Here is a 22,303-nt window from a genome sequence, read left to right on the forward strand (position 1 = left end):
TCAGCAGGTGTCATTTGTATATATGGAGAACTTGGTGAAATTTCCTCTTCATCACAACAGTTAAAGCTGCAGGAGCCCTGCTCTCTTTTAAATCTGGTCACTCTAGTATAGCTCCTGCAGCTTTAACTGTGGTGATGAAGAGGAAATTTCACCACGTTCTCCATATATACAAATGACACCTGCTGAAATTCCCTTTTCTATGCAACTGTTAAAGGATTCCTGCATTGAGCCGGGGGTTGGACTCGATGGCCTTATAAGCCCCTTCCAACTCTACTACGTATTCTATGATTAAACAAAATGTTTACGCGAGCTGGAAAGATTAGGAACTCCTCCGTTCGCCGCAGCTTTCACTTCCGTGGCCGAGTCCATTGAAAAATGGATTCTTAGTGGGAATGTGGCAGGTCGGGAGCTTGTCCTCTCTATGTCGTCATAGCTCTACGGTCATGAGCGTCCTCGAGCGCCTCCATAGGGCGGGCCCGCCCCGCTAGGCGCATGCGTGTACAGCTTAAAGGAGCCGAGTCTCTATCGTCGTGGTCTGGAGGGGCCTCGTTGTGAGCTCCTCTCTCTTTCACAGGTGGGACGTTGTGGGAGGACGGGCTGTGGCGGGCGGAGGGGTCGGGAGGGAGCGGAGGTTGGGGGAGCCTAAGCCGTGGGGCGAGGTAATGCGTGGGCCCAGGAGGAGGCTGTGAGTTTTCGCTGTGGGGCTCAGCAGTTTCTGCCCTGACTTGTCCCTGTCAGGCTGGATTCAATCTAGATGTTCTCGTTTGGCAAGCAGAATTCCAGGATGTTTTAATTTAAATTTGTTGTTATTATTTACTACTACTACTATTGATTATTGCTTTGCACATTGGAGTAGCAGCGTTAATCTTTTGTAGTAAAAACATGATAGAGGTGTACAAAATTATGCGTGGTATGGAGAATGTGGATAGGGAGACATTTTCCTCCCTCTCCCAAAATACTAGAACCCAGGGTCATCCCATGAAGCTGATGGATGGGAGATCCAGGAGAAATAAAAGGAAGTACTTCTTCACACAGCGCATAGTTAAATTATGGAACTCACTGCCACAAGATGTAGTGATGGGCCACCAATCTGGATGGCTTTAAAAGGGGGTTGGATAAATTCCTGGAGGCGAAGGCTATCCATGGCTACTAGCCCTGATGGTTGTGTGCTATCTCCAGTATTCGAGGCAATAAGCCTGTGTGCCCCAGTTGCTGGGGAACATGGGTGGGAGGGTGCTGTTGCACCACGTCCTGCTTGTTCATCCCTGGCCAATGGCTGGTTGGCCACTGGGTGAACAGAGTGCTGGATTAGATGGACCCTTGGTCTGATTCAGCATCAGGGCTCTTCTTGCGTTCTTTTGTAAGAGCCCTGTGGCACTTTTAAAGATTATGCCACAAGCTTTCTTGCAATCTATATTTCTTATTTATTTGCCACAAAACAACCAAAACAAGGACAAAAAACAGATACATAAGGAAAGGGGGGAACCCACAATATACACTATATGATTTACAACACAACACAGACATCTACTAAAATAAACACAGTTGCATAAGGCTATAAATCATTTGAAGCGATCATCAAGCTGGACAGCAGACATCGATTATCTCCAATTTACCAGAAATGAATTTCTTCACCACAAGCTAGTATATATATCATAGGCAAAATTACAAATTATATATAAAACCCACAAACAAATAAATCATCCTTTTGCAGCTCTTGTATGTATTCAATAAAAGGTTTCCAGTCCATTACATATGAGTCTATTGTTCTTTCATTTACTTATGCTGTTAATTTCGCCATCTCTGCCAATTCCAACACCTTGAGTAGCCATTCTTCCATTGTTGGTACTTGCATTTTCTTCCAGTATTGGGCATATAGTAGTCTTGCAGCTGTCACCATGTGTTGAACTAACAATCCTTTTACTTTTAATTGATCATCCATAAGTCCAAGCAAAAACATTTCTGGTTTCATTTCTATATTTGTCTTTAATTTTTTTTGCATTAATGCATGTATTTTAACCCAGTATGCTTTTGCTCTTTTACAAGACCACCACATGTGATAAAACGTACCTTGTTCTTATTATGCCACAAGCTTTCATGGACTAGAGTCCCCTCTCCCCTTGGGTGACCCTATGGAAAGGAGGACAGGGCTCCTATATCTTTAACAGATGTATAGAAAAAGATTTCAGCAGGTGTCATTTGTATGCATGCAGCACCTGGTGAAATTCCCTCTTCATCACAACAGTTAAAGCTGCAGGAGCCCTGCCCTGTTTTGTATCTGGCCACGACAGCTGTGCCCATCTGATAGCAGTGCCATCTCATAACATTCTCCATTTAAACACATTTAAAACAATAGATCAACCTATTGATCTTTTTGAAGTCAGCAATGCTGTGAATTTGAAGCATTTGGGAACACATATCCTGCTAAACAAGGCTTCTGAAGCTATTGTATAGGACAGCCTTCCACAATGCCCAAATGTTTTGAATTCCAACTCCTAGCATACCTGACCATTGGAAAAACCCAGGAGCAGGGCCTTTAATGGGGTGGCTCCCATCCTATGGAATGCCCTTCCAACTGAGATCAGGCGTTCATCAACATGAGTTGACAGCATTTGCTAAAGACTTTTCTTTTCAGACAAGCCTTTCCTGAGTGACGAATAAATTGCAGCCACTGTTTTACGGCTCTATTTGCTTTTATTGTAACTCTTTGTAAAAAAAATTTTAAAATATTGTACACCACTGAGATATATCTTTATGTGGAATGGCTTATAAATTGTGTAAGAAATAAGCATAGACTACTGGGAGGGGTGGAGTGTTTTGTTATTTTGCATTGATTTACACGCTCCCCTCCCTCGTCCACATGCAGTATGCTTTTGCCTGCCCACAGTTAATTTGTTGGTTTTCCGGGAATCCTTGTTGCGTTTGCTGCATGAGACTAACAACAGCTACCCATCTGAAAGATGCCACCCCCACCTCCCTGCACTTCCTGTTTCTGCTACCTGTGGGCCTGGTTTTTAGGTCGCAACCCTTTTGGCTGTCGCTGATCTCCTTCTTCCCCCACCCCTTACATTTCTAGATTTCTGCTTCCGAACCTGATCATGGAAACGACTCCTTCTGAGGGGGAGAAAGCTGCACTCTCTGTAGCGATGCGGGCGAAGATTGAACGGAATCGCCAGCGGGCCCTGATGCTGAGGCAGGCTAGGCTGGCTACAAGGCCCTACCCTTCTCCTGGCGAAGGTTTGCTTTGCAGGATAGGTCGTGGGGCTGCATGACAGACTGAGGTCCAGGTAGTTTGTGCAATTTATCCCACTGCTGGTGTGTAAGGGAAGTGTACGAAGATAGACAAGGAGGTCCTGACATCATGGCCAAGGGGAGAAATTCTCAACTTTCTGTGCTGGGCCTATGTATGATTTATTTATTTATTATTGCTTTTATAGCCCACCTTTTTTCCTCCAGGGAACCCAAGGCAGGCAGCATACATAATCCTCCTCTCCTTTTTATCCTCACAACAACAACCCTATGAGGTAGGTTGGGCTGAGAGTCTGTGACTGGCCCAAAGTCACCCAGTGGGTTTCCATGGCTGAGTGGAGATTAGAACCCGGATCTCCCGGCTCCCAGTCTGACGCTAGCCACTACACCACATGATGCCTCCATAGTTAGAGTCATTTGGGCATATGCTTACGGAATGCATTTTGGGAAGTAAAAGACACAACATGCTAGAAGAGTTGCAGGCTCCCTTTAAGGCAATGTAATGCTAGGGTCGATGAGCACATGATGGGGCTAACACAACTTACCTTAAAATCATAGGTCTTCCAGATTGACATGGAATTCACTCACACACCTAGAGCAACTACTTGACTTAGACCTGGCTTCCCAGAGGGTGTGCCATTCTTTTCAGATCAGAGGGAATAGCTCTCACTCTCTTTTGCTACAGAACAGAAATCTTTGGTTGGTTGCCTTCAGGTTGGCATCCTAGAAAAGAAATACTTGAGTAGATCCTCAACGTAGAAAACCCAGTCTACTTTAAAGAACGTATTCTCAGGCTTTTGACCCTATTTTCCCAGTTGGTTTTAGCAATTAAGCATGCTGCCGCCTTAGAAGTGAAGGGACTGAGACGTTTAAATGTATGTATTTCTAAATTGGAAGTTCTAATTTTGAAGTTGATGCCTCTCTGTTTTTAGAAAAGGTGTCACGACACTTTTTTTTTTTACTTTTACTTTTAAATTGTTCTTGAGTGGTTTTATTGCTGGTTTTAATGTTTTTTATTGTTTTGAGCTGTCAGTCACCACTTTGGTAGTTTTTTATGGAAAGGCAGGCTAAAAATTCTTAAAATAAGAATTGTTAAGTAGCATTTGAGCAAGGTCAAACATGAATGTCTACTTTTTAAAATAGATTTTATTAAATCATTTAAGGCACTAACAGCCAAGTGCCTTTTGCCTATATAGATGGTATTGAAACCATTCTTTGTCTTTTCAGGCAGTTCTAAAGTTAAAGCACCTCCAAAGATAATAGATACAGGGGGAGGATTCTTTCTGGAAGAAGAGGAAGATGAAGAGGAACGCATTGCTGAGAACATCGTGCATCTCCCTGGTAAATGGTGATGAATTCTGAAATAATGACTATGAGTGGTTACTTTTGAGTTAGTAAGGGTGCAATCCTATGCTTGGTTAGACATAAAAAGGTCTATAACTCCCAGCGTGGCTGGCTAGGGAATGCTGGGAGTTACATGATTTTTTTCTGTCTAAGCATGCATAGGATTGTGCCTTAAAGGGAACTGAGCAAAACCAGCAATTATTTTATATCTCTGCAAGAAGGACATCTGAAATATTGATACAAAACAACTATATATTCTTATACTGTAAGGGAGGAAAACTGATCATGTGTCTGTCCATAATGATCCAACAGTATTTAAGTTTAATTTAGTAGGGCTTAGGAAGAGAAAGAATGCTATAGATATTGGGCCCATTCAGAAGACATCTTAAACCATGGCTTTAACCATGGTGGTTAATCCAGAAAGCCAGGCCGTGTTCAGAAGACACCTTGAACCACAGCGAATAAGGCTTTTTGCTTTATTCACCGTGGTTTAAGGTGTCTTCTGAACACAGCCCAGCTTTCTGGCGTAATCACCGTGGTTAAAGCCATGGTTTAAGGTGTCTTCTGAAAAGGGCTATACTGGCCCTAATCTACAGCGTGCGTAATTCTGGATTTTTCACTCTACATGTTTGGTTCTGTGAACTTTGACAGTGCTTGGTCACCTTTTATGGGGAAGGGGTACCTGACAGCCTTCCCAAATCCAAACAGCTGCTTGGCATTGTTTGAACTGACAGTGCCGGCCATCTGTTGAGTGATGCCCACACGCACACAGCCAGAAGTTGTGTGGGAAAGACACCCAGCATATTTTGGCATGAGCAAGATGGCTTCCAGAAAGGGAGTTTGTATGGAGATATCTGTTGGCATGCACTGATTGTTCTCGCCTGATCAAGCTGCCTGTTGTCTACTGTGAACTATGGTCTTCATAGCTTACACTGCTTTTTTTTTAATGCCGTTTGTTAGAAAATCATTTCCATTCAAATGCATAGACTTGACAGGTGTAAGATGTTGTTAGGCTAGGAATTAAAATTAGCTGCATTGCACAGTTAATATCCCTTCTTGTGAGCCACAGAGAAAGGCCCTGACTCTAGAAGGATGGATGGATGGAGGCATCTGGAACTGGCAAAAAGTAGGGTGATGCTGAGTCACCTGACAGAAGGTAGACAAAACTAGAGAGAGAACTAAGGAAATGAGCATCAGGAAAGAAGTAAGGATCTTGAATTTCTTAGGTCTTAAACCCTTTTAAAATGACTTGTCCTGTCCAAGGGAGGGGTAAAGGAGAGGGTGTGGGGGATTAAGACTGATGGTATTGTCTGCCTTTGCTCCCTGGTCATCCTGTAATTATCCCATTTTTATAGTTTTTTACAGAAGGAACTGTTTCATGGCTTCTGTGGTTCCTATACTATCACTGTCCATGATTTCGCCCGAAATTCTTTAAAAAGAGGGGGAATTAAATTGTGCAACAAACACAGATTGTTTACTTGCTGATTCCTCGCAGGTCTTTTACCACTGGCTCTCCTTACACTGCAGCTGAACTGTGTGTTTGGCACCAAATCTATCTATCTATCTATCTATCTATCTATCTATCATTTATTTATTACATTTCTATACCGCCCAATAGCCGGAGCTTTCTGTGCAGTTCACAAAAATTAAAAACATTCAAAGTATAAAAACAACAGTATAAAACCATAATATAAAATTATTTATTAATTACATTATTTATTAATTACATCGGTGAATAAACATGTAAACAAATGGATAACTTTGTTAGTATCCTGATCAAATTGTGTTAAGCTTTATCATGAGATTGATCGTTAGTTTAGTTGGGTATTAGAAGATTGGTTACCGGGAAAGCAAAATTTGATCCCTAGATAAATTTTTCCAGACAATTCTCTTGGGCAAGCCTCATTGAAATGAACTGAAGCTCTTCAAGAGCACTGCTTAGTAGTTCCCATTTGCAGGACAATGCGCTACTGAATTTTATCCCTAGAGACTACTAAGTTACAGACTGGGCTCAGACGAACCCATGATGTGTTGCAGCACCTGTGGACTCCATATTATGTAACCAACCCTCACCCAGGGGTTGCCATGTCATGTGAACCTGTTAAGTATGGGTTATGCAAGGCATAATCAGCCCTCACATAACCCATGGTGTGTTTTAAGGTTATGCAAGGGTTGTTTAACCTCACATAGCCCACACTCGCCAGGTTCACACGAAACATGACACAGCAACCCTTGAGCAGGGGTGCATATTCAAAATGGCGGCTGCACATGCCCCTCATCAAACTAACTCATGGTGGGCTGTCATTTCATGCAAAAACCCCAGTATGTAGTAGTTTAAAGGTAAATATTTTTGCTAGATTAAGTTCAAAACAAAGAATGAAATAAGCATTGTCATTGTCATCAGTGCTGGTAGACGATAAAACAATGTAAAATGAAGATTCCTGTATTGTAAAGCTTCAGATTCCATCTGTCCCACTTGCATTTCCACTCCTTGGTACTGATACTTGCTTACCTTGAGCATATTTAACAGTTTAAATTGTTTTGTTGTGGTTTTATATTTATTTTTATAGGGCCTGTATTAGAATTCGATTACCTTATTTGTGAAGAATGTGGTAAAGAATTCATGGACTCCTACCTTATGAACCACTTTGATCTAGCAACATGTGATAATTGCAGGTATAGCAAATAAAGAAGGAAAATAAGTGTTAAATATATTCAGTATTTACCTGTTTTGTTATTTTATTTTAGTGTTATAAAAATTCTCAGCTTGATGTAAAAATAACTGTTCATTTTAACAAAGTACGATGAAAGTGGCTTAAGAGGGCGGTGGAAACACAAGTATCACGTTTTCACTGAGCAAAAAAGGGATCTAAATTTTCATTTTCGCATCTGTTGTACATTGTAGATGCACGTTATATAACGCTAACCCAAATTATATTTAATGAAATATGTTCTTGAACATCCCACCCAATCCCAAGAAATCTGAAAGTGTTAGAATATAATTAAGTTTAAAAAATAAAAATAAATATATCTCAACTATAAACATAAAGAGCTGAGGCTGCAGTCCTATACTTACTTAACCTTGGAGTAAGCCCCATTGAACTCACTGAGATTTATTTCCGAGCGGACATGTAGAGGATTGCATTGTAAAGCTGCAATCCTAATCGCAGTTACTAGGGAGTTTTCTGTATATTCTGCAGTTCTTGCCAAATATATTGCAGATACACCCAGGTAACATACATCTCCAGCAGCACAGCACAGAGCATGGCCCAGGAAAATGTTAAAAGCATTTGTAAGAAGATCATTGATTTGGGTGGAAGAGCTTTAAGTACATGCTCAGGATTTGCACTGAATTAAACGGGACTTTAACAGCACAATCCTGTGTATTCTTCTCACTTGGAAGGTACATCCACTGTCTTCATTGTGGCCTACTCCCTATTAAATATGTTTAGATTGCGTCCAGTTACTGAATGTTGGCTGGATCACACCCACCCATGTTTCTGCTTCGGTTCTGAGTATGAAAAACTACAGCAAGAAGTTCTGTGGATGGCTTAAGTTACTTGGTGTGTGCACACTTACTTACTTGACAGGAAGCTTCACTGAGCGTAGTAGAATATATTTCTGGGTAATATAGGTGCATAGGATTGGGCTGGTGATGGAATACCCGTAATCTGGATATAGATTAATTCATATACAATATACTTGTTTCAGGGATGTTGGAGACAAGCATAAACTCATAACAAGAACTGAAGCAAAGCAAGAGTATCTTCTGAAAGACTGCGATTTAGACAAGAGAGAGCCCGTGCTGAGATTTATCTTGAAGAAAAACCCGCACAATTCACAGTGGGGTGACATGAAGCTTTACTTAAGGCTACAGGTATTGAAGTTTGTTCAACGTTGTTTTTTCCCCCCAAATGCGTCACCATGGTACTTCCACTATATTTATAGCTTCCTTGTAATTTACAAGTAATGTCTGAATTATATCCAGTGCTGTCCCACTGCTGATGGAAGGTGCTTTCATCCAGCAGTTTTCTGTCTGTGGAATGGGTGTGTGTGTGATTTTCACAGATTCTTTCTCCTGCTTAAACCCCCCCTCCCCATCTGCTCCAGAGGATTGGGGGTCCCTTCAGAACAGCATGGGAGGTGGTTTCAGTAGAGGGACATACTGGATGCAACCCTCTAACTACAAGCATAGTTCAGTAGGTACCCAAAAAGAGATGGACTGAATGTTTGCTTAAAATTTCTCACGTGCATGAAAAGTTCAGCATATGTGGAATTTTTCTCATTATCAAAAACAGGGGGAGAAAAGCACCCAAATCAGGTGAAAAGAAGGGAGAAACAAATTCTCAGGATGCTGAACTTTTTATTTGTAGGTTGAAAAGCCTGCCATATCTTTTCAAGGCCTTCTTCAGGGGTTTTTAGGAAGATGTTTGCAAAGATCTTACCAACAGAATGTCTTTCTCAAATTGTTAATGGCATGAGTTAATGATTTGAGAAAGACGTTCTGTTGATAAGATATTTGCATCACCTTTCTACAACCCTCTGAAGAAGGCCTTGAAAAGATACAGGCCGAAACGCGTCGGTCTTTTCAACCTACAAAAAAAAAAAGTTCAGCATCCTGAGAATTTGTTTCTCGCTTCATTTCACCATCACTTTTCTCATTGCCAGGTCCGTAGAATTTCTGAACTTGCTGAATGATAATTGAGCTTTAATGCAGCAGTGTTAATTTTTAAGGCACTGTTTTGGAAAGGCTAAGGCTTAGAGTGCTTCTTCTTAATGCAGATGATTTATTTTTCAATGAAAGCAAGATTGACTGTATTTACATCTTTTTTTCCCACATTCAGACTGACACCTGACAGGGGGTGGGGGTGGGGTATCCAACAAGGATAGCAAAGTGTTTTAAAGGATTCCCTCATTTGCTTTTGCGAAAACAAAAGAAAAGACGTAAGGCAGGGATCAAACTGACTCATCCTACTCCTGAAAGAAATCCCAAACCCTGGGGTCTGGTAACATGGTGCCATGCCAAGGCAGCGTGCGGGAGCCTGATCCAGCAACAACCTCAGGGGGAAAAAAGTTTGGAAGGGGCCTTGGCGATCATCTAGCCAGCCCCCTGATCAATGTAGGCTCTGCCCTGCTGAGTGCAGCTACAGCATCCCTGAGAGGGCTGTCCAGTCTCTAATATCTCCGGTGAAGGGCCACGCACCACTTCCTGAGACAATCTGTTCTGCTGCTGAACAGCTCTCCCTGTTGAGAAGCTTCTCCTAAAATTTAGCCGAAATCTGCTTCCCTGCAATTTTCACCCACTGGTTCTAGTCCTGCCCTCGGGAGCGACAGACACCAAATCTGCTCCCCTTTTTCTGCATGGCAGACTTCCAGATATTTGACGCCCCCTATTATGTCTCCCCTGGTGCTTAACGTTGAAGTTAACATTGAAATATAACAGTGGTATATATATTCTACTGTAGAGCGTGTGTGCTAATACCGTTTGTTACTCTATTACTTAATTACATTCAGAGGGGTTGCAATGTAGAGTTGGAAGTATCCACTCAGAGCATTGTGCAGGCATCCTGCGGGCAAAAGTGCAATTCATATTGGAATCTACCAGAGTATTTGGTGCCCTATTTATTAAAACAGTTTTTAAAAAATAAGAGTTGAAGAAGCTAGAAGGTTGCCCAGTCCCCTCAGTGGGTCTATTCGGACATGAACCCAACACAGATCAATGCTTTCCATCTAGACCACACTTCACTAAAAGACCCACATGCACAATGGCAGATGTGTTTGTGTAACCAATTCAAAGACCAGTTGTGGGTTTATAGTTTATACAGAGTTGTCATTTTCGACAGGTAATCAAGCGTTCTCTTGAAATCTGGGGTAGTGAAGAAGGGTTGGAAGAAGCTAAGGAAAGCCGCCAAGACAACAGAGAGAAGATGAAACAGAAAAAGTTTGACAAAAAAGTTAAAGGTGAGTGTGTAGCTGGGCACTCCTTCTACAGCCCTCCATCTACCAGTGAAACAACTTGTTCGCACCTTATCCCAATGCCTCATTTTTAAGCCCAGTGAGCTGCTTTATTGGTTCTTGTGCCCATGTTTAAGCTGGAGGAAGTGGGTCCCATCTGTGACATGGATGGAAAAATTTAAAAATACCCAAACGTTGGTAATTAAGTAATATAATTTTGGAACCTATGATGTCTTTTTTCAAACTGTTTCAGCTGATAGCCATCTCCTAAACTTTGGGTTTCTCATATTAATTTTTATTAATGGAGGTTACTGATAAATAGCTGGCTAGCAATCCTGGCCATTTTACTCACACATAACATCTGTAGTGAGTGGAAAGTACATATACAGAAAATGTCTTTCCTCTTATAAGCTGCTAGGAATTAGTGACGCCACTTTAAATGGATTGACAACAGGTGTAGGATAAAGAACAGGAAATATTTTGTTATGCAACTTAACACGATTGCTCCAGAACTATAAGGATTAGACAGGCTAATCCTTTTAACTGAAATCCTATCTGATGCCTCTATAAAAGATGCGGCATAGCTGGAATTGGTTGGGGTGGATGAAACTGTATAGTTGGTGCAATCTTGGACTTTGTGAAATGGCCTGAAGAAAGCACTTTAGGAATGTGTAAATTTTATTTTTTTAAAAGAATGTATTTATATCTTGCCTTTCTGCTGGTTTAGCCAAACATTGAAGTAAGGAATCTGCTGAAATAATCCTGTATTTTGTTACTTTTTGTGCTGATTTTGATTGCTGTTTCTCTAAAATAAAATAAAAACCCCATGCCAAATCTATTTGAACGCTGGTTAGAGCTTTTATGGGGCTTATTCTGTGGCAGTGAAGGTGGCAAAGGATTCATAGTGGTATCCAGTCAGGCTTTCCAGGGCAGTAAGGGACCTGGTGCAGAGACATTCGGTTGTAGCTTCGGTGGCACGCTGTGATAAGTTTGAGTGGTTCACGCTATGAAGGTAAGTTCTGACAGATACTAACAATTTTAAGTCTCCGGAGTTTGTGCAACTCCAGTAGTGGTGTCCAGAACACCACTACTAGAGGAATTTAAGCTGTTGAGGCCTCAGGCTGTGCTTTCGCACTTACCCTTGTGAAATGACCTGTGCTGAGAGAAAGACGAGGGTGGGGGAACTGTGCGTGTCCTCTTGGACCACGTAGTGGCCTTTGCTACATTTGACTGGTATCTTCCTGGATAGGCTATTGGAGTTGAGATGTTGGAGCACTCTGTAGGGCAAGGCTTGGATGGCTGATTCCAGAAGGTGGTGTTGGTGAGGAGTGGTCTGCTCTGCAGCAGTTGTGCTACGAGGCTCCTCAGGGTGCTATTTTATCCCCCATGCTTTTCACCTTCGACATGAACCTACTGACAGAGATTATCTGGAGATGAGGCCTGAAGTATCACCAATATGCAGATGATATCTAGCTGTATCTATCTATTTATTTATTACATTTATATCCCGCCTTTTTTCCTCCAAGGAAACCAAGGTGGCGTACATAATCCTCCTCCTCTCCATGTTATCCTCACAACAACCCTGTGAGGTAGGTTGGGCTGAGAGTCTGTGACTGGCCCAAAGTCACCCAGTGAGCTTCCAGGGCCTAGTGGGGACTAGAACCCGGATCTCCCGACTCCCAGTCCAACACTTTAGCCACTACACCACACTGGCTATCTTTCCTTTTCATCTAACATGGGTGAGTTAGTTAATATTCTGAATCTGTGCTTGGGCAAGGCAATGGACTGGATGAGGGCAATACACCGAGACTCAATCCAGAGAAGATGGAGATACTGTTTGTGGGTGGTTCGTCTGCCTTGTTAAGTGGCATTCTTGCTGGTCTGTAGCAAGAATGGTCAGGTTGGGGCTGCTCCTGGATCTGACTTCGTCACCAGCACAACTGCCCTCAAGTCCTTTTATCAGCTTAGGGCTATGCTGATATGCCAGCTATAACCACACCTGGACAGAGATAGCCTTGGGTCAGCTATTCATGCTCTTGGTAACATCCCATTTGGATTACTGTAATATTCTATGTGGTTTGCCTTTGAGAACAAAAGAGAAACATCAGTTAGTCCAACCCAGGGTGGTTAAAATTGTTACCAGCCAAAAGTAGAATGATTTGGGGGCTGCTTGGCTGCCTTTTGAGTTGTTTTTTTCCCCACTTTCTATTTTATGTTAGAATTGCGGCGAGCTGTAAGGAGCAGTGTTTGGAAAAAAGACACAAGTATCCATCAACATGATTATGGAGCTGAAGAAATGCTAGACGATGACCTCTACAAAAAGACTTGCACCACCTGTGGCCATGAACTGACCTATGAAAAAATGTAGTATGTCCTTGGTTTTACATTAAATACACCTTTTGTAATGTTAAATGTTTGTATTCAATAAAATGAAGCGCATTACTTGCTCCATGATTTTTCGCACACGCCATAACCTTTGGCCACAAATTATATGCTATGCTGAAAATCTGATTTTATGACTAATAACAGATTTTTTTTTAATAAAAATTGCAAGTCTTGAATAATTAAAATACTTAATTTTGCAGTTGTATGTGTCCTTAATGGAGCCTTTCCTGAAGTGACTGTTTTTAGGTACCTGCCTTACAGACAGGTTTTAACGGGGATGTTTGTTGAATGACGGAAGGACAAACACAGTCTTGCACTCAGTTCTGCAACCTGGTGCACAAGTTTCCTTTATTTACCTCGGCTTCCACATTTACTTCAGTAGCATTAGCCAATTGGTGCCTGCAGAATAGTTTATTGAAGTTAATAGATCCCTTATGTTTTAGAGATTATCCTTAAGGACATGTAAAGTTGGGGAAACACCACTCCTACATTATTCTACATGGTACTATCATGAAGTCTAATGCACAGATCATTGTTGGATGCCTTCTCACAACGAACTGAAAAATTTGGCAGGAGAGGGGAATGTGGGCCTTGCAGAGGCTTATGAATATAATAAGGATCGTTGGGTTTTATTTAAGTTCAAATGAACATAGAGAACATATTTACCTATGAAGTCATGCTCGTTATTATGAAAGAAGGGAGACAGATACTCTTTTGATTGGCTGTGGGGGTGGCTGACTTCTATGATTGGGTTTCTTTCCTGAGACAGGATTGGACAGTGGAGCTCTAAGGCAGTTGAATGGAGGATGGAAAGGCTTAACAAAGCCTTTGATGGTTAAATTCACTAAGATGGGGATGGCTCCAGGGAGAGGTTTCATCTCTTTGACTAATGTAATGTGCCAAGGGTTAAAAGATGGCTTCTCTGCCAAAGGGTGGCTACATGCCAGATTTGCATTCCTTAATGGTGGACATCATGTGCTAGCAGACAAAGGGAAAAACTTTCGACCAATAGAGCATCGAATGTAACCTATGACTCATTGAGATTGTGCACCTTAACTTGAAGATTGGATGTAACTTAACATGCTAATCCGGAACTGACCAATAGAAAGGTTAGAAAGAGACTAACACCCTCTTGTAGTCAGGGCTTATATATACTGTGAGATTTCGTTTATTCTGGGTGCCTCCATCTTGTGGAACCGGAGAGCGCCCCCATACTGCAGTATGGGAAGTAAATGGATTAAGTGTATTCTCTAGCCTCGTGTGTTTGATTGGCTATTAACGCGCCGGGGAAGCAGGCCTTTAAATCCCCGGGTTAAGGGACAACAATTACACATTGTTTTAACTGTTTTAATTGTTTTTACTGCTTTTAAATTATATATTGTTTTAACTTGGTTCATGGTTTAATTTGTTTTTAGCTATGTATATTTATTGTTTTATACTGTATGCTTTTATCTGTACGCCGCCCTGAGATATAGGGCGGGATACAAATGTTTCAAATAAATAATAAGGGGGAATTAGGGCAGTTGGAAGCCACAGATGTAAAAATGGAGGTGAGTTAAAGATACTGTTGTATATCCACTGTGACTTGGACAAAGCCAATTCCCACATAGTTAGGGCTAATATGTCCAACCAGTATTACGTGGCCTGTGGGTCCAAGTCTTTACCGCTCCAGCTCTTCTGATTTAAAAACATACCCCTATTTGGAGATTAGGCAGTCACAGAAGCAATTACAAAAGAATTCACAAGACACATGATCACCATGGGTTAAACAAGCCATAGTGACTTCTTTAAACTGCAGTGGATACTGTTTGTCTAATCCTCTAATAACTCAACAACAGCTCATCGGTTTTTAAGGGTTGTTTCCCCCTCCAATAAGCCATGCTGCTCGGGTTCAGATGTCATGACAAGCTGTGCCCAGGCGGTGATTAAAGTAAAGACTTCTCATTAAGTTCGCACTTAATGAGAAGCCACCATGGGGGAATTTCTCTGTGGGTTGTATTTAGGGTGACCGTATGAAAAGGAGGACAGGGCTCCTGTATCTTTAACCGTTGTATTGAAAAGGAAATTTCAGCAGGTGTTATTTGTATCTATGGGGAACCTGGTGAAATTCCCTCTTCATCACACCAGTTAAAGCTGCAGGTGCCCTGCCCTCTTTTAAATCTCGTCACTCTAGTATAGCTCCTGCAGCTTTAACTGCTGTGGTGAAGACAGAATTTCATCAGGTTCTCCATATATAAATGACACCTGCTGAAATTCCCTTTTCTATGCAACTGTTAAAGATACAGGAGCCCTGCCCTCCTTTTCATATGGTCACCCTAGTTGTATTGCCACAGCAGCAGCCATTTTTAATATTCAAGCTGTGGTGGGGTGCATGGTAGTTTATAGTTACATGCGAACCTGGCAAGGATTGATTTTCTGGGATGGTTGACAAGCTACCTGCAACCATAAAACACAGCCCATGGGTTCTGGGTGGCTTGTCAAGCATCCCAACAACCTCCCCTTGCCAGGTTCGCATGTAATGACAAGGTATGGCATGCCTCTGCTGCTGCTGCTTGAATACTTAAAATGGCGGCTGTGGCAGCGACGAGAAGTGCCATGGGAAATTCCTTGCTATGTGCAAACCCACCCAAGTAATTTGCTCACTTGTTCAGAGAATTCTGCCTCTGAACATGTGAGCAGATTATGTCTTTACAACATTTTACAAGGTTGCTGCTGAGACTAGGTAGTACTCGTCTTCCTTTAACACCACCTATGCAAAGATTCATCTTTTCAACTACAACTTTTCATATCTGTGCTGAACTACTTTTTCCTATCTCACTCAGCAAGTCAAACCTCCCCTCCCCACCTTTTCCCCTCAACTGAGTGGGGGGGGACTTAGATCCATCACTTCCCTGAAAAATTACTAAAATGCTCTTTTCAATTAAGAATGAGGGACTGCCTTCCCCAGTGTTTGCCCTTACACCCGTTATGCCTAGCTTTTGAAGCTCTTCATGGCAAGGCTAGAGATTGTGAAATAGGGACCTTATCAGTGAATTATACGTTTAATATAGCCCCAAAACTACCAAGTTAAAAGTTCCACTTCATACACCACACCCTGGAGCCCTTGGGCACAAAAAAGGAACGGCTCTGTTACTCCCCAAAGCAAGAGGGAGCTCCTAATGTATTTGCAAAGCCAGATTTAAACCAGTACCTCATCCTGCCCAAGTTCCTGAGCAGGAGTGAATATTTAGGTGGAAGCAAAACAGTTCCAATTGTCTTCTTTGGCTGGCCTGCTGAAAAGAAAGGACACAGCAGTCCAGGACACTTTCTTTTCTTGTTAAGGTGTGAAGATCTGGAGCTAAAAGGTGATAAGGAGCCCAGCTCGTGGCCAGCCTAGTAGCTGGAGTACAGCACTCCCCAGTAGAGCTGGGCCATGAACCTCTGACAATTCCAGTTCAATTGTTACCTCAGCCATGATGTCACAGATGACCTTATGCAAACTGCTATCACTCAGCAACCCTCCCCCAGATTTGCACCAATAATATATGTGAAGCCCCCGAACTCTCAGGAAGCTCTAAGTAATTGCTATGAATGATCTCTTACAGCATGTTTGAATCAAAGATATTTTCCCTACTCAGTGTGATCCAAAATAAGCACAGAGGCAGATTTAAAAAACATATTTTGATTGTATTTCAACCATGTTTCATACAACCATGAAAATTAATTTTGATAACAAACATATACTCTAGGCTACTCTGTAGGCTTGACCATTTAGCATTTCATATGTCCTATACTTCTGTTCCTTGAGGAGTTGGAAGTTACCCACTGGAAAGCTGCTCTTCAGTAAGATTCACAAGTCTTGAGACTTGCTTCACATTATTATAATGGGGGGAAATCCATTCATATGGAAGAGTCAAAGGTAACGAATTATTATTCCCTATTTTTATACAAACAATAGGAGGGGACAAAACAAATGCTACGACAAAGCCAACATTCAAACCATTTCAAAATTAGAAATCCACACATTATTCCATCCCAATCACCTAGCAGTCATAACTAGCATAAGGCCTCTACTGCCCCCCCCCAAAATTGCCCCATTTTATCTAGGACAGCACAGTACGCTCGTTTTCAAATTAAAAGATTCTTTCCCCTTCCTTGTCAATTTCCCCCAATTTTTTTAAAAAAGATGAAGTCAATTCAGTCCTGTACAAAAAAGTCACTCAGGCTTGCAGTGCACAGAACTGCTGGAATACAGCCAATATGTGATGATCCAATTCTGCTGTGAACAGAAGGTTCTCCAAGGTCACCATGTACTGATGGATGATCTGATGGTGCTGTAGACAGAAAGAAGCATCTCAGTTACTCTTGGGATTGATCTTGGCATGGCGTATGAAAACAAAGCACGTTTCGCTTTGGGTTGGCAATTTCCCCCTTTTAATTCGTCCTCTGCAGCTGAAGCATAGGTGAATTCTATCTAGAATTTTAGTTTGGCTCACTTAAAAAAGTAGAACTAACGGGGAAATAAACAGGGCTGGGCAGACTTAGTTATGAAGGTCTTTGACATGATCAGGCAGTAGATTTAGACAAGCAAGTTGTACTTCTGTACAGAATGAATAAGTGAAACACAATTCTCTACCACAAGATGGTATTCATGACGGCCTCTAATATAAATAAATGGCCTCAGGATAGGATTCGTTCATTCAGTACATACATGGGCTACCTTTTCAGTGTAAGACTTTCCAGGATAAAAAGAGCAATCAAAACACCACATAACGTCAGTACAAATCACAGAAGCAGCATTCAAGAACCAGTAACATTAGCAAATCCTTTAAGAAAAAAACCCACCCACCCCCCACTGACCAGCTATGAAGCAAGTCAGAATGCCTGGGCAAATAAAACAGTATTTGCCTAGCGCCAAAAGACACCAAAGCTGATACCAGGCAAACTCTCCTGGGAAGGGCATTCCATATAAGGGGCACCACAACAGGGGAAGCCCTTTCTTCAGCTACTAAACACCTAACTTTAGATGATGAGGGGGACCCAGAGGAGGGTCCCCCTCAAGGGTTTGGGCAGGCTCATGTAGTAGAAGGTGGTCCTTCCGACAGCCAACTCCCAAGCCATTTAGAGTTGCATTGGTAAAAACCAGTGCTTTGATTTGTGCTCAGAAATGGAACAGCAGCCACTGTAGCTGTTTCAGCACGGGCAAAATATATTCCCTATAGATGCTCCGAGTCAGCAGCTGTACTTTGTACTAATTGAAGTTTCTGAGAAGTCTTAAAAGGCAGCCCTTCATATAAAACATTACAGCAGTTTAGTCTAGAGCAGCGGTTCTCAACCTGTGGGTCGGGACCCCTTTGGGGGTCGAATGACCCTTTCACAGGGGTCGCCTAAGACCATCGGAAAACACATATTTCCGATGGTTTAGGAAACTGTATTGACTGAACTATGTCATGTATCATCTTTTGTATTATTAAAGCTATTGTTATGTATTATTTTCATTAGCAAACCATCCCATGTGTAGAGAAGAACGAAAATAATTTTATGGTTGGGGGTCACCACAACATGAGGAACTGTATTAAAGGGTCGCGGCATTAGGAAGGTTGAGAACCACTGGTCTAGAGTTTACCAGAACACGGATAACTGTGGTCAAACTATCTCTGTCCAAGACAGGTTGCAAATAGGATAGTACTACAAAGCTGGGACAGAACTTTATATGGACTTACAGTTGCTTCTCTGCCATTTAACTCAAGCTTATACTTGTTAAGTGCAAATTGTCTACGGATGATGAAAAGGATCCATTTAGGTTAATCTCAGCTTATTTTCTAGTGACCCCCATGACTTTTGATAGCTATGAGACCCACCTGTAAGAAGATTTGCTGCAGCCTCTCTATACAGTTCTTGTACCAAGGTGTAATGACGTCAATCCCTCCTGTTTCACATCGGACCAGGTGCTCGGTGAGGATCATAATGAAACGCTGGAAAGAAAGGACAAGTTGAACACTGATGGCTTAGCAACATCTTTCACATACTTCAACTCCCACAGACAAGATAATGACTACATTAAAAAGAAATAAGAGCATAAGGACACCTGAGAAACGGCATCTCCAAACTTAGCATTGCCAAGATTCATTTTTTTTAACATTTTGTATACTTTTTAATGTTTACTGTTTTTTAACTTTTGTGAACCGCCCAGAGAACTTCGGCTGTGGGGCACTATATAAATGTAATAAATAAATATAAATAAATATAAATAAATAAATAATACAGAACAGCAACGTTATCGAAGACAGAACCTTTAAAGTCTTTACAGAATTTGCTTACCACCACCACCCCGTGGTTTTGTGAGCAATTTTAATAAAAATTACATACTTTACATGCAAAGCATGTTCTTGACCACTCAACTACAGCCTCTCTCCTAATAGATAGAAACTAACGGAAAGACATTTGAAATTATAAGTATTGTCTAGCTATTTATAGGCATGATTTTAGAGTTGTGTGAAAATGTTCTTGGGTTTCCTTGGAAGAAAACATGGCAGTTAAACCATTTTCAATTTAGAGTACAACCTCAATCCTATCTTCCACAGCTTTTATTAAGAAAGATGCCTCCAGTAGATGAGACTTGAATCACCATGGCCTTGATATAAAGAACTTGCTCTAATTTGTAATTCCTGCTGATCATTATTTATTTAATTGGAGGAGGAGGAGAAGGAGAAGACAGAAGTCAATGCTCTTTTCTGGAGATCTCGTTCCCAAATGCATAGACTTCCTACTTTACTTATTTATAACTTAAAGGATGAAACACATATTCTAGAGTTTTGCTAAGCAGAGGTTCATTCCTGACTCATAGTTACCAACCATCCTTCTATTACCACATTTTCTATTGGTCAATGAACATGTCCTTTACCTGGAATATTACAAGGAAGAGGTTTTTTTGTTCACTCTGAGCGGATTCAACCTTTTCTTGCAGGCGCTCTATCTGCTCCTCCAGAGGCCCGTCTTTCCTGTCACTGCTTCGATCATCATCATCGCTATCTCGCTGGAGTGAAAAGGTCAAAATTTAATCGGGTGAGTCCAAAAAGACCAGAGCACACACCCCCTTCACTTTTAATGTCTTGGGTGGAACCAGGTTCTGGCTGTTACAGCATTTCTGTGGGGTACAGGCAAATCATGTTTTTCCTGAGAGGATTCATGAGCTCTTTCTTCCTCGTTTTGGGAGTCGAGACCTAACTCACCCAAGTGCTAACGCTTATTACAGCAGCTTGACGAAATTACAGGCATGATTTTAGCACATATTTTCAGCATTTACTTAAAAATAGCAAAAGTAAACCAGAAAACAAAACAAAAAAATGTATTGCTGCACATATTTCCAAGAGAATGTTCTGAAGGCACGTAAGAGAGCAGGCCTCCTAGGAACCATTTGTAAGCTGCTCTGAGCATCTTGGATGAAGAGTGGAGAATGTGTGATTGAGAGAGAACTAAAAATTGCACACTGCAAAACTCAGTTACTGTAAATGTTTTTGGCCTCTAGGTTTATTAGACATATGCCATAATTTACTTATGGACTTCACTACCGCGAGATGTAGTGATGGCTTTTAAAATAAGGAATGCCTAATTCATGGAAGCTTGATACCATAGCTAATAACCACTGATAAACCTTAAATGGAAATCACATGTTCAGAGTCAATTTAGCGTTTCTAAATCCCAAACACTACAGGACAAACAGAAGATGGCTATCACTATCTTTATTTTCTGGCTGTTAGTGTACAGAGACCTTCTGGCTGGCCATTGCTGAAAACAAAATACTGGATCTTTGCCTAAACCAGCAGATTAATTCTTAATTTCTTATTGCTAGTGAAATGCAGCTTTAAGCAAATTTTCTTTCTACAGTCATGGAAAAAAGTTACCTACCCGTTTGTGTTGCTTGGCTAATCTTGCTTTGGCCTCTTCTAGCTCCTTTTGGATCATCACCACGTGCTTGTTCATCTTACGAATTGTTGAGTGTAAGATTTCCCAGATATAAAACCTAGCAGAGAAAGAAACAATGGATAGATAGCCTCTGGTTTGTACAAAATACTTTCATTTGTGTCATCACTGGAGCTCTCTTACAAGTCGCTTTAAGGGGATCTTCACAAATGATGTTTTTAGATGTTTACCTAGGTGTATAGCCAACAGTATGAAGCACGAACATCTGTTACAGTATATTGTGTGAAATGGCCCTAATGCACAAGGGCAGCTCGTGGGCACCAATGCACTCTCAGGTCACCTTTCTTGGTGACCAACAAGGTGCTTTACCCCTTCCACTTTCATTTATGAAGACATTCTCTTACGAGCAGCTGGGATTGCTGTGAAATAGGTTTCTGTTGCTGCTAAAAACTGTGCGTTTAAAGGAGTTGTTTAGCGTGTTCAGATTCAGACCTCTGCCTTGTACTCAGACTTTGGGGTAGGTTATTTGCCTATTGCCACAATTCCCATGGCCATTTTGTGGTGGTGCCCAGGACAGTATAACAAATTCTCAAATGTGCCCACAGTCCAAAAAGGTTGTCTGCTCTTGTACTATGGCTTTGCACCTCTTATTCCCTCACATAAATAGGAGCTGTTGAATAAAAAAAAAGTCCTTCACAGTACAAAGTTCCTTCATGCAAATTTCAAAAAAACTGGTTGAAAGGCTGCTTACTCAACGTAAACAGTTATTTTGAGGAAGTAACACAGGATCCCCTGCCAACATCATTCAAAGATATGTTTCAAAGCAAAACTGAAAGGTTTCTTTAAAAAATAAAACTTACATTACCTTGTAAAATCATGAGCCAGTTCTGAGGAGAAAATCCAGTTTGCTACTGCAGCACAATCCACAATTTGTGTGCGGATCATCTTATCCACCAGCACAACGATCATCTGCATTATGAGAGAAAGCAGACCCCTTGAACAGTTGTTGCTGCAGTCAAGAGCAAGTGAGGCAACACAAAACAAAGTACCTCGACCAACACAAGGCAAGGCACCATCGAGTGGCCCCTTTGCCCCCCCCCCCCCCCAAAACTGCCATATAGGGCTGACAATTCAGGAGGCACCATCTAATGCAACTTCTCCTAAACATCTGATCACTACAACGCTTTTGATTCTGAAACAAAATCAGAGGCACATTCTATTCTTGCATCCTAGAATCTTTTATCTATGAAGCATGTAAGAGTTAAGAACCACCTGCCCTGAGAGGAGCCTACCCTCTGTGTTTATGCGAGTCACTCGCTGCTCAGGACATGGCCCCTCTGAGGACAGGAATCTGCTGTGTCTCTGCACCGGGGATGCCTCCATGCTCCAAACATATCTGATATAGGCATGTGGCTGATTAAAGGAAAAAAGCGAGGCCACAGCAGTGGATTATTTCAGATTTCCAGAG

General features: G+C 41.6%; 2 protein-coding genes across 2 annotated transcripts in view; one reads left to right on the forward strand and one right to left on the reverse strand.

Moving 5' to 3' along the window:
* The first annotated feature begins 501 nt into the window (after nucleotides 1–501).
* XPA (XPA, DNA damage recognition and repair factor) lies at nucleotides 502–13,118 on the forward strand. Its single transcript, XM_063128494.1, has 7 exons — nucleotides 502–574; nucleotides 3,077–3,237; nucleotides 4,477–4,590; nucleotides 7,164–7,269; nucleotides 8,305–8,470; nucleotides 10,437–10,554; nucleotides 12,768–13,118. Exons 2-7 carry the CDS (start codon nucleotides 3,099–3,101, stop codon nucleotides 12,914–12,916), a joined length of 792 nt encoding a protein of 263 aa, XP_062984564.1. The 5' UTR covers nucleotides 502–574; nucleotides 3,077–3,098; the 3' UTR covers nucleotides 12,917–13,118.
* Nucleotides 13,119–16,578: 3,460 nt separating this feature from the next.
* Nucleotides 16,579–22,303, reverse strand: part of NCBP1 (nuclear cap binding protein subunit 1) — a 36,440-nt gene continuing 30,715 nt past the window's right edge. Inside the window, exons 19-23 of the mRNA XM_063129059.1 lie at nucleotides 21,701–21,804; nucleotides 20,821–20,935; nucleotides 19,817–19,948; nucleotides 18,774–18,887; nucleotides 16,579–17,246 (exon numbers count right to left, since the gene is read on the reverse strand). Of these exons, the coding sequence (XP_062985129.1) occupies nucleotides 17,133–17,246; nucleotides 18,774–18,887; nucleotides 19,817–19,948; nucleotides 20,821–20,935; nucleotides 21,701–21,804 (579 nt within the window). The 3' untranslated portion in view covers nucleotides 16,579–17,132. The remainder of the gene's footprint in view (nucleotides 17,247–18,773; nucleotides 18,888–19,816; nucleotides 19,949–20,820; nucleotides 20,936–21,700; nucleotides 21,805–22,303) is intronic.

The sequence above is a fragment of the Elgaria multicarinata genome, chromosome 6 (assembly GCF_023053635.1).
Source record: "Elgaria multicarinata webbii isolate HBS135686 ecotype San Diego chromosome 6, rElgMul1.1.pri, whole genome shotgun sequence".
Taxonomy (NCBI): Eukaryota; Metazoa; Chordata; class Lepidosauria; order Squamata; family Anguidae; genus Elgaria; species Elgaria multicarinata.